Source organism: Podarcis melisellensis (assembly GCF_964234715.1).
Source record: "Podarcis melisellensis genome assembly, chromosome: 10".
Lineage (NCBI taxonomy): Eukaryota > Metazoa > Chordata > Lepidosauria > Squamata > Lacertidae > Podarcis > Podarcis melisellensis.
In genome coordinates, this window is record NC_138542.1 from 19,903,825 (window position 1) to 19,916,453 (window position 12,629).

The following is a 12,629-nucleotide window of genomic DNA, read 5'->3' on the forward strand; positions in this document are numbered from 1 at the left end:
TTTCCTAGCAACGACACTTGCCGTTTTACTGACCGGGATCAAGGCATCGTTGACTTCAAGGGCTGATTTGCAGCCCGTTTGAAGGGTCCAATTTGCCTCTCGTCGCCAGATCTGCTAAATAAATAATGGCGGACAGGACATATCTCTCTCTATATATTTACTGCCTCTTCTTTTTTCTTAACAGCAATGGTACAGTAACTCTATGAAAATCATATGCGTGTGGCTGGCGGATAGATTAGAACTGCAGCTTCATATCTATCAGCTGAAGACTCTCATCAAGATAGTGAAGGTAAATATATTAGAATTTGATTGCACCGCAGCATTGAAAAGAAAAGCAAACAATGAATTCTTCTGGCTTTTTTTTTTAAAAAAAGAAGTTTTATTGGTTTTTAAGTAACCATTGAATACTTACCAAGCAGTACATCCAAATGTTTGTCTCTAGACATAAACTGACACATTCAACATTCAAACATATTAATGTAACCCTCCACTGAGAATATTGAGTAATTGATATAAGGAGGTCTTGATTTTGGTCATTAACATAGTTAAAGAATGGGGTCCACATTTCTTGGAAGATATCTCTCTTCGTTATGCCTTTAATTGCCTTCTTGTGTCTGGTGAGATGCTCAGACATTGCTGTATCCCAGATATTGTGCATCATATGCATCAATATAACAATTTCCCCAAAGCTTTGAAGCACTTCAGTTCATTCCTAAGTTCAACTCCTGTAAGGTGGATATTCCACTTTAAAAAATGGGAGGGCAGCCCAATGAGTTCACAGCTGAGATGAGATTACATCACTTGTTCCAAACCTGTTACCCTTCAGCTGTTTTGAGACTAGAGCTCCCATCAGCTAGCTTGGCTGGCGCTGATGGGAGTTCTAGTCCAACACAGCTAGAGATTGGGAACGTTGAATTAGTTCTTATGGTCTTGGTCTCAGTGATTTATGAGCTGCACCGAACCGGCTACAGCACTTGCTTGAAAGGGCTGAAGCAAAGCAATGCACTAGTACCCATCTTATTTGCAGTGAAAAGGTGCCTTTTAGAATTATCTGGGACCGGCAGAAAGAATAATTTGTTTAGTAGCTGAATCTGTGCTTCGCAATGGAAGTCACTCCAGCAAATCTAGAGTGGTGTATATAAGCCAAATTGTACAAGCAGCTAGCGTCTAATAAACATGTCCCCGGAGGCCAGAACACTGCAGAACAGAAACCCAAAAGGCCACTTAATGAGTGATTGGTGAGGTGATTTAGTGGTCTGAAGGCCTATCTGAATCTGTTCAGCTACTTATCAGGTGCAAAAATGGAAGGCTGCACAAATGGAGATTGACTGATGGGAACATTTCCCCTGCCAGCAAATTGGATCCTACAGCTACCAAGGTGATTTCAGGGGCCAAGCACCACCGAGTGGAATTTGTGTGAGTGCATACACGTAGCAAAGGGGAGTTAAATTGCATTTGCAGCTCCTACAATTATTTTTATAACTTTTTTTATTATTAATATGGATCACTAGTTTTGCATGAGTAAAAAAAATTCTACAAAAGTAGTTTAAAAGAGATGAATTGATCAAGCCTTCAGCACGATCAACTGAAGAGTTTGCACATCGAACTGAAGTCTTATTTTCCAGTTCAGAAGCACTAGTGTTTCTGGCATTCCTGCCACAGGCAGGGCCACGATTCGGCACACTTGCTCAGTTGTTAGCACTGGATCTCAATCTGGAGCCGTATTTTGGTATTCAGATGGTGGTTTAATGCAGTTGATCATGACAAATATAGTCCTCTGTTCAGAATAATCAGCCAGTCATGCATCTAAAGGACATGTAAACCATCCAAGATGTGTTTCACTTTGGAAATGTAAAGCAATAATGATCTTGTTTTTAAGCGCCTGTTTTAACATTCTTGTGATTTAAGGTTAACAGAGCACGGTCTTTTTGTATTCAGGGTAGTTCTCTCCCAACTCCGCAGATCAAAGCAAAAAGAGCCTTTAGAACAGTCCTGATTCCCAGTGGCTGTCAGCCCAACACCTTTGTAAGCCTGTATGTTTTGCTGCATGTGACAATGAAACGCAGCCTACATTGCAGCAATCGGCCAGTGTCTTTCATTAGCCCAGATCTGCTGGTGGAACCATTGCTCGGGCAATTGTGCTGTACCTGAGCTATACCGTTACGGCAGAGCCATGTATTAAATTAAATATTTGTACTTACTCAAGGCAAGCGATTCCCAGAGCTGCTGCTCTTCCTGATAACCTCCAGGAGAAAGCATCCCCAAGCCACACAGGCTATTGGAGAGTTGCTCATTAAGTTTAAGAGCCAGCTCATTCAAGACACAGCAATTACTTGATGAGAGTTTGATACGTTTCTTTGGAAAGCATGTGAAAGAATGCTACTTTTTTTTTTTTGAAAGAGTGCTGTTTTCTTCCCTGTTTTTGTCACACACACACTATGAAAGGTACCGGAAAAGAACTTTCTGTTGGGAGATGTTACACTGAGAACTACTTCCAGGCTTTTTAGCACCATAAACAAAGCATTTAAATAGCTCTCCCTTGCCTACAGCAATACACTCTGGGGCTTGGGGGCTGGGATCCCGTTCTCGTGTGTTGTGTTGAAGGAGGAAGCATAGCTTAGGGTTAAGAGCATGTGATTTCCATCCAGAACATTCCAGCTCCAATCCTTGACATCTCTAATTTGGGACTACAATTCCCATCATTCCTGATTACCGGTCCTGCTAGCTAGGGACGGTGGAAGCTGTAGACCCGAAAACAGCTGGAGACCCAAGTTTGGGAAACACTGAGTTAAAGGATCTCAAATACAGGGCTGGCACAGACGCCATCCTAAGCCCCCCAGAGCAGCTGTTGCCCTCCAGATGTTCTGGACTACAGCTTCCAGAAAAAAATCATGCTACCTGGCAGAGAGGCTGATGGGAGTTGTAATCCAGAATATCTGGAGGACACCAGTTCAGTGAACGCTGTTCTGAAGATGCCATGGTAGACTGTTGTGATCAAAACAGTCCAATAGTCTGCTTTTTACCTACCATTCCCCTTTTTTTGCCAATTGATTCTTTTTTGATTTTCCATATTGTTGTGGATTTGTTAAAAAACTGAGCAAATTTAATACTTTTTCAACAACAGAAAGACTTCCCACCCCCTTCTTAGATGTTTCCATAATTAATCCTTATTACTGCTTATATTTCATAGTTCTAATTCACATTCCATTTTTTCCTTTTATCCATCAGCATTAGTTAACATTTCCAATATTGTCACGTGAGGATTACGCATCCATTTAGCAAACCACGTTAATTCGCCAATTCTATTCCACATACCTTTTCCCAACCCTTTATCAGGCCTTCATTCCATCTGCCCCCTTCGATGAGACTGACATTTTTAGGGAGCTACAAAAGAGAAGAACTGACCCTTTGCTGAAAATATTCTCTTGTCGCTACAGAAGACCTATCGAGACTTCAGGCTGCAGGGCGTGCTGGAAGGAACCCTGAACAGCAAAACATACGACACCGTCCACAGCCGTCTGACAGTAGAGGAAGCCACGGTCTCTGTGTCTGATGGGAGCGGACTTCAAGGCATCACAATGAAGGACAGCGACGAAGAAGACGGCTGACCACCTGCTTCCCCTCATGAGTGTTTGTTCCGTAACTTGTCCTCACACTTCGCGTTTATGGTTTTGCCTTAATGCCCCGATGCTATGGTGTAAAATTCATCCCACTTGTGAGGGAGGAAAGGTGGGCTAGAAAGGGGGAAAGGGGGTGGTATTGGGGGCAGGGGTGTTTAATGCCGAGGACATTTTGAAGACAATGGCCAGGGTGGGGTGGGGGTTGCATATTTTCCTATGTAGCTTTGCTTTGCACTTTTGAGAATGCCAGCATGGAGTGTGGGCTCCATCCCTTTCTGTTTGTTGCGTTGCCGTTTCTCTTCCTGTAACCGGACGGGAGAGCAGACATTGTACATTGCGCAATACTACAGGCAGTCATCACTGGAAACTGTTCAGAGCAGGCATTTCATTGCAGCCCGAAAATGTATTTCCCATGGTTTGTCGCTGTTGTGTTTTGTTTCTGTTGTCGGTCTCTTGCTTTTTCTTCATTCTTAGGAGACATGCATTTAAAAGAAAAACTTGGTCCCTAGTCCTTTGATTTTGCTTTGTATAAAAGGCAAGAGGATCTCCAAGGACTGCCAGGGGAAAAACACACACACACACCACTGCAAGTGTTGCTTCTTCTCTCTTGCAAATTTAAAAACTTTCTCATCTCGTTGATTGTCCAGAAACTTGCCTTCGGTATTTCTATGTCTCTGTGAAAATTTGCAGGCAATAAGAACCCCCCTTTCCCCTCCTGTCATGACCACTTCTGTATCTAGCCCACGTTTGTACAAAGTTCCAAAATTAAAATATGTTTGCAATATTTGAAATCCTTCGACCTCCAGCGTGTGATTTGTTTTGCTGGCAGGAGAGGGCAGTTACAAAAATAAAGTGCAATTGTTTCCTGGACCCCTGGAACATTTGATAAAGTGTTTATATGAAGAATTACCTGAGTGGCCTAACCTATAGTTTTTTCATTTAAGAAATTACTTGCATCTCTATATTCTCCGGTGATGTCTTTTCTAAAAGGCATACTGCTTTTGTATACCTTCCCATAAAATGCATACATCTCTGCCTATTGATGACGGCTTGAATGGTTCCAAAGTAATCTGAAAGAGCACTGAGCGAAGAAGTTGGGGGCGGGCGTTACTTATGTTCCTAGTGACCTTAAATGCCTGGCCTTAATTTAGCAGTGAAGTGCTTTACTTCAATGAATTCCTTAAACAATTCAGAATCACTGTGGCTTACGCGACGGTTCTTTGCAAAGACAGGTCGCGCAACTTTGCGGCTGCTCTGTGAGCACAAAGGCTTGAAGGATTGAAAAGTAGTGAGTTCCAGAGAGGAGCTCATTGTTTTGTTTCGTTTTGAAGCGCTCATGTAAACTGCGCTGAACAAGGGCAAACAAGTTACACTTCAGCAGAGCTTGGCTCCTCCTCGAAGTGGCAATTACTCCTCGTTCTCCAAGAACTCTCGAGAACTTGAAATAGAGCTATTTAGTGGGAGAAAGGGCAAATAAAATATTCTGTGCTCTTGCACTGTCCTCACAAACAGGATGGCGAGGACAATATGTCTGGGCTCTAGCATTCTCTTTGGTCTCCCTTCAGGAAATAACCTTCCCAAATTATACCAAGAGATGCCAAAGATTTTTGGGATAGAGCAAGTGATGATCATTATTCCTTCCCGCAATGTTTGGGGGCTCAACACAGAAATCTCAATCAAAAAGCAACGGGAGTATGACATAGGTAACCAAATACACTCCATCCAATGGACTAAACTGTGGTCTAAACCTTCCTTCAAATCTATCTCAGACAACAGAAAGGAACACACCTTGAAACTTACCTATAGATGGTACCTAACACCATGGAAGATGGAGCTGATACACCCAGGAACCTCACCAAAATGCTGGAGAAGTTGCAGCTCTGCAGGTACATACCCCCACATGTGGTAGGACTGCTCCAGAATCCAACCCTTCTGGACATCAGACCTACAAGAAATATGCAAAATAACAAAACAGGTATTAGAAGCCTCTCCAGAACTACCAGATCTACAATTATACTTTGAGGCATTGGGTTTGTGCTGGATTACTGAAGAACAAGCAGGTGACTGGGAGCAGCTGCCAAGACCACATAACACCAGTCTTGAAAGACCTACATTGGCTCCCAGTACGTTTCCGAGCACAATTCAAAGTGTTGGTGCTGACCTTTAAAGCCCTAAATGGCCTAGTCCAGTATATCTGAAGGAGAGTCTCCACCCCCACCATTCTACTCGGACACTGAGGTCCAGCGCCGAGGGCCTTCTGGCAGTTCCCTCACTGCGAGAAGCCAAGTTACAGGGAACCAAGCAGAGGGCCTTCTCGGTAGTGGCGCCCTTCCACCAGATGTCAAAGAGAACAACAACTACCAGACTTTTAAAAGACATCTGAAGGCAGCCCTGTTTAGGGAAGCTTTTAATGTTTGATGTATTACAGTATTTTAATATATTTTTTTGGAAGCTGCCCAGAGTGGCTGGGGAAGCTCAGCCAGATGGGTGGGGTATAAATAATAAATTATCAATTATTATTATTATTACTGCTAGATCTGGAAGGGCATGATGGTAAATATGGATGACATGCCTGTATGTGGTGTGGCAGAGCCAAAATTTACAAGAGCTTCTCCAACCATGTGATCAGAAAGAACTTGATTAGAGTCCGGGGAAAACACAAAAACTTACCAGAAAGAAAGACACCACTGTAGTTATACCCGACAGGAGCAATAACTAGGAAAAAGATTAATATGGAGAACCAGTGGGGTACTCACTGCAGCCAACTGAAGTCAACCAACTATGCCTTGGGTCCCCCAACCTCTCTCACCACCAAGAAAAGCTAAGAAATGAATAGAAAGAGAATGTGATGCTGGCACAAAAACCTTGCAACCTTAACACCATGTAAAAGAATGAAAGTTTATGTCAGGGACGAGCCAGTGGTTTCAAGTTCCCCGGAGGGAGGGGGAACCTGGGAGTGGAAGAAGAGGGCGAGGTGCCCGACAGGGAGGGAGATAATGAGGAGAGAGCTGTGGGAGGAAGCAGAGGAAGAGGCAGGAAGGGCTAGAGAGCCAGGAAGTTCACAGGAGCAGCAAGGCTTAAGCTCAAGCTCAGAATCTTTCTACAGCTCTCTTGAGACATGGGAGAAGAGGAGGGCGTAAGGCATGGGTTGCTGGAGGGGCAACTGCAGGCCTCAACAGAGATCTGAACTGAGTGACTCTGATGGATGAGAAGATGTGTTAATGACCCGTTGTAAATACTGTAAATAAAGACTATTTAAAAAGCCATGGTGATCGTTGTGAAGAGAGGACACCCTCAGCCCTGACATTTTACCACCCCTCTCTTCTCCCCCCAACTTTATACAACATTAATGTCTCACACCAGATATAATTGATCTGTAGAAAAGACTTTATGACCTTTGGTACGTAAAGAAAAAGAGAAACCTCCAGAAGGAAGCTAACCGAATAACCTGCTTCCCATTCCTACAATTCAGCCACTTTTAAAGCTACAAAAGTGCAAGCTCCTTAAATTAGTTCGGTCCGGGTGCAAGGTGTGTGCCGCCCATGGCCATTAAAGCACATTAGCATTTCCTGCATTTGTGACCTTCAAATTCTCCAGAACCCTTCCTTGTGTAAGTGTTATGCAAAAGGCAGCACCTATAAAAGCACAAATGGTTCCAGATCTCCACAGAAACCCAACAGAATCCCAGATCCTTTTAATTTATTTGAACATTGATCATCTGTGTGTATTCCCAGGGCGCTCGCCAGGTATTAGCATCATTGGCCAACTATCAAGGATCAGACTCAAGTCAAGGGCCCATCAATACCTGGGTTCCCCACTCCCAGCCTTACTGCTGCTGCTTCTTGTTATCATTGCCTGTACACAGTCCTCTTTAAGTGAGTAAGCATCACAGGAGAAAGGAGGAGCACCAACTCAGCCTCAAGCTTCTCTTCCCTTCTGGATGGCTGTAGCCAAAAACACAAGATGGTACATCTTGCCCAATGCCCCCCTCCCAGAACCTACACCATACACTGTATCCCTGTTCTGAATTCTACTCACCCCTTTAAGCAGCGGCCAGAGAACCTCCAGCCCATGAGAATCATCATCATTTTGACATCCCTTCTCCCTAAAAATCCGAGGGCAGGTTACATAGCCAATACGTGCACAAAATTTTCAAATGGGGCGTTAGATTCCCCCTTCCTTCTGGAATTTGCACTGTTGGGACTCTGAAAAGGGATCCATAATCTCAGCATCAGATTCCATATTTCTTTCTACCAGTCCAGGAGCCATTCCTCTGACTCCATCTTTCCATTTCCTTTTTCAGTTCCTCTTAACAAAGGGAGACAATTAACCTTAAATTGAACCCAGGTATTGGTGGGCCCTTGACTTGAGTCTGGTCCTTGATAGTTGATAGTTGGTCAATGATGCTGCCTGGCCCCAAAACGGCAACTAGGTATTTTGGCAACTGTAACCCTGGTTTATGAAGTCCTTTGGCGCCTAGCTTATATATCCGAGTTTCTAACACTGGAATGCAGGAATATGCCGCTGTCCCATATGGGGACTGAACCTGCAACCTTGGCATTATCAGCACCATTCTCTAACCAACCGAGCTATCCTGTTCCTTTTGATGTTTTTGTCTTCTCCATCCCAGCCTGAGTCAGAAGAGACTCTGGTCTCTTGCTTTTTTGTGGGTCTTTAAAAAGGGAGAGAGAAACCACGTGTGCCAGTTTGAGCTCTTTGGAGGAAAGGAGAGGTAGAAATGTAAATAATAATAATAATAATAATAATAATAATAATAATAATAATACTCCCTCCAAACAAAAGTTAGCAGCAAAGACAGGAGCCCGTGCCCTTTCTAACTCTTGCCCTGATCATGTGGGGAAATGTGATATCAAAGCATTTCTTCAATTACCTTGCCAATCCAAATTGTCCATTATCCCCAACAGGAGTCAAGCTGTAGCTGAGTGAAAGCTTAGGCTTCCAATTCAGCCCAGTGTTAATCTTGCAGGTAGGTCTATGGCTGGATTAGTCCAGCCCCAAATCCACAACTCAAAACACCCCTCTGCTTGCACCAAAAACCAAACCCTTTAAATTGCCTCCTCTGAGGTTCTGACCCCTCCTAGGTCAGACTCTGCACTCAATGGTATGCAGCAGCTTTCAATGGCTAGCAGCAGCAAACTCAACACTCAGTGTTTTCAAACCATAGGAGTTGGATGGGACCTTGGATGTCATAACGCAGCCTTTTCCAACTTTGGGCCCCCCAGGTGTCACTGGACTACAATTCCTATCAGCCCCAGCCAGCATGGCCCAATGATGGATGATGGGAATTGTCATCATAATTGTGAATTATGATGTCCAGTAACATCTGGAGACAAAAGGTTCAGATAGGGTGATCTAGTCCAACCCGCTACTCAAGACAGGATCCAACAGCCTTCCCCAACTTGGCTCAGGCCTGCAAAGCTCATCAGCCCCAGCTGGCAGAGCCAATGGTCAGGGCTGATGGGAGCTGAAATCCAGTATCCCTGGAGGGCACCTGGTTGGAGAAGCCTGAACTACAGCCTTCGTGATGGGCCAGTTTCTCCTTACATATCCCCAGCAAAGGAGTCCCAAGGCAATCTATGCCACTGTTCAACAACTCTTGATTCACTAACTTGCAGGGAGGGGCACTTCCCCTTTTAATGTAAAAAAAACACACCCCAAAACTATTTAATAATAATAATAATAATAAATCCTCATGAAATAAGATGTGAACTAGAAAAAGCGTACACAAACTCTTTCCCTATGCTCCTACTTTGGGTGGGGGGTTACATGTGGTTGTCCTATCACAGCTACCCTAAAATCCTGGATTTCTCCCTTGTCCAGCTGTCTGTTACTTCCGGCCATAGCGAGACCAGGCAGGGAGGGAAATATGGATTCCCAAGTCGCCCCGGAAGCTGGGCACCCGAGGTCAAGCAGGACCTTCCCCAAGGCAAATGAGGGGAGGTTGGAAGGGGATGCGGGGGACTCAACTAGTTGCTTCTTGCCAGAGAAACACCTGTTGCCAGGTGCAGCGCCCGTGGCTCTAGGGTTGTTCTGCACAGGATGGGACCGGGTGGTTGCGGTGATTTTTTTTCATATGGTGCTGAAGCGACTTCAAAACAACCCATAGCAGGGCTGCCATACGTCCAGATTTTCCCAGACATTGACGGGATTTCAAGGGCAGAACTGACGTCGGAGGAGAATTTCCAAAAGGCGGTGTTTTGTCTTGGTCAATCAAAAAAATGTGTTTTGGGGGTGGTTTCCTTTTAAAAAGCTGAAAAACTTTGGGAGTTGTCTAAAAAAAAAGTTCAGCAACTTTCGGGTTTCCCTAAAAAGGAAAGCTCAACAATTTTGGGGTCTTCCTAAAATGGCGTGCATTTGATGGGCAGCCGGCGTTTTTTTCGGTGGTTCCCTTAAAAAAAGCTCCGTTGTGCACACATACCCATGAATTTGTAGATCTATCTGCACTTGGCTACGCAGAGCTTAAAAACATAACCTTTCACACACCCTTTCCAACACACGCATTTGGAGAGGGTCCCTAACTTGGCAGAGAGATAAAGATAGAGAAGACCTGAATCACAGGACAAAACTCTGAATCAATACAGGATGCAGCTTTTTACATTGAAATACGGGACAATCTTGTATCATACAGGACAGGTGGCCACCCGTCCTCAGCCCCGCTGCGGATCAACCATAGCTGCCTCGAAACCAACGCGCGCCCGGCCACGAAGGCGGGCGACCTGCTCCCAGGCCGGAGCCCTTGGGCCCGGGGCTCAGACGAAAAGAGAGGCGCCAGGCCAGGTTTGGCGCCCTGCACCGGCTCGGAAGGAAACTCCTGCTCCGCTTCTTGGCGCCTCGTGCCAACGCTGGGCCCCGAAGCGCTTCACTCATACTTACCCGGATTCCCCGCTGAAGGAGACCCAAATAACCGTGGGGCGCAGGCGGGCCCTTCCCCAGGACTCCTGGGGAACGCCAAGGGTTTACACCGCCATTCCCTCCCGAACGGCGCCTTTTCCCAAGCCGACAGGCCAAGCCACGCCCGCCACGTAGCCATTGCGCTTTTTTCACACCTGAGGCTTGTTGGCTTAAAAGGGCTTCCCAGGCGCAAGTGTCCGGGCAGGATCATCACCGCCAGCTCTGCCGCTTAGAAATAAGCTCTCTCCCTCGATATTCAGAGCATTTCGGATTCGGAAGGACCACCTTGACCTAGGCCAACTCCCTGTAAGATCACACCTGGCTTTAAGAGCGAAAAGCCCAGGGGATCCTTTCCCGGGATGGAGGCTTCCTCTGGCGCGTTCTGCGCGCTAAGGCGCAAAGCGCAGGCCCCGCGGGAAGCTCGTTAAAAGAAACTTTCTGCTGGGCGATTTCAGAGACCAGCGGGTTTTCTATCAGCACCCTCTCCCCGCTTTCTGGAATCTCTTTCAGGACTAAAGACAGAAGGACTGTGCAGTTGACTTCCTCGCAGGTTGTCGGAGCTGCAGTCCTGCGCGTTCTTGGACAGCACTGAAACCAACAGAACCCGGTAGGATCATTGAGGATTATTAAATATTATTAAATATTAAAAATAGAATCAAACATTCAAAACTTCCCTAAACAGGGCTGCCTTCAGATGTCTTAGGGACAGGGGTGGCACTGTGGGGTTAAACCACAGAGCCTAGGACTTGCCGGCCAGCGGTTCGAATCCCCGCGACGGGGTGAGCTCCAATAAAGTGAGATGAGCGTCGCAACCCCAGAGTCGGTCACTACTGGACCAAACTGTCAGGGGTCCCTTTACCTTTAAAAGTCAGATACTGTAGTTGTTTATTTCCTTAACATCTGATGGGAGGGCGTTCCGAAGGGCGACCCCCTTATTTCTGAGCATCACAGTGCTTTCCCACCCACCCTTTTGTGGTTTCCTCTTTCCCCATACTACATCTGCAACCCTCACATATACCTGTTGCCCCCCCCCCCAACAAGTGAACTTTTGTTAAAGCAGGCAAGCCTGGTGAGAAACTATGCTGCCTGATCCTAAATGTCTGTGTATACCTGTTTGATGGGGGGTCCTAAAATGCTTCAGTCACAGGAGCCCACTCGAGAGAAGCCCCAAAGTTGATGGGCATTGCCACTGAAATGGGGTGTGCCACATCTTGTGGTTGATTTTGTTGGGGCAGGGCTTACTTGGGGCTCCAAATATTTTATTCAAGAAGGCACCCTTGGCTTTGATCATTTTCTTTCTGTGTTATTACCTTTTCTCTAGGAAGTGTGCATGGTTTTCCCCACCCAAACTTCCATTTTATCTTCACAACAACCTTCTGAAGTAGGTTGTGCCGAGAGACAACAACTGAACCAAGGTCACCCAGCATAGCTGAGAGGGGTTTTGAACCCTGGTCTCCCAGGCCCTAGTCTAACCAAAACTCTTAATGACTACACCACATCGATGAGAGGAAGGCACTCTGCAATGCCCAAAGGCCTTATTTTTTCTCATTATGGCCCCATGTTCCAAGACTTGACTCTTAGAGATAGGTGTGAGGGCTGGGGGAGCCAAGACTTGGTTAAACCAAAGATTTATTTTCTCTGTCTACAAAGAACCACAGCTTTCAAATGGTTGCTCATATGCATGTTTACTCAGAAGCAAGCTCCGCTAAAAAGAGACCTGCTTCTGAATGAATGTGCTTTAGGTTTCAAGGTTTTACTTCATTGTCCTCAAAGTTACGCCCCTTTTCACAGGCTTCTGTTCTAGAGTGACTGTCCTTTTTCCTCCCTTTCTGAGCTCTTCTGTCTTTACCGTTGGAGTGAAAGACAGAAAAGTAGCAACAGGAAACATTTCCAGGCATGGATATGCAGAACTGAGCTGGTGAACCTGTTTAATTTCTGCCTGAGAGGTGCCCTGATCAGTTAGCTATCTTTGTATTTTATTGATAATTAGTAGTTGTATGCAAGTAAGATGTTGTTGTTTAGTTGTTTAGTCGTGTCCGTCTCTTCGTGACCCCATGGACCAGAGCACGCCAGGCACTTCTGTCTTCCACTGCCTCC

General features: G+C 45.5%; 2 protein-coding genes across 14 annotated transcripts in view; one reads left to right on the forward strand and one right to left on the reverse strand.

Moving 5' to 3' along the window:
* CADPS2 (calcium dependent secretion activator 2) overlaps positions 1-4,411 on the forward strand; it is a 349,563-nt gene extending 345,152 nt beyond the window's left edge. For all 13 annotated transcript variants that reach the window (XM_081928821.1, XM_081928827.1, XM_081928826.1 and 10 more), the window contains 2 exons: positions 185-289; positions 3,438-4,411. In XM_081928821.1, the coding sequence (XP_081784947.1) occupies positions 185-289; positions 3,438-3,608 (276 nt within the window). In that variant the 3' untranslated portion in view covers positions 3,609-4,411. The remainder of the gene's footprint in view (positions 1-184; positions 290-3,437) is intronic.
* Positions 1-12,629, reverse strand: part of LOC309379588 (uncharacterized protein) — a gene marked incomplete at its 5' end in the record, with an annotated part of 26,125 nt that continues 13,496 nt past the window's right edge. Inside the window, 2 exons of the mRNA XM_081928868.1 lie at positions 1-111; positions 5,421-5,565. Of these exons, the coding sequence (XP_081784994.1) occupies positions 5,560-5,565 (6 nt within the window). The 3' untranslated portion in view covers positions 1-111; positions 5,421-5,559. The remainder of the gene's footprint in view (positions 112-5,420; positions 5,566-12,629) is intronic.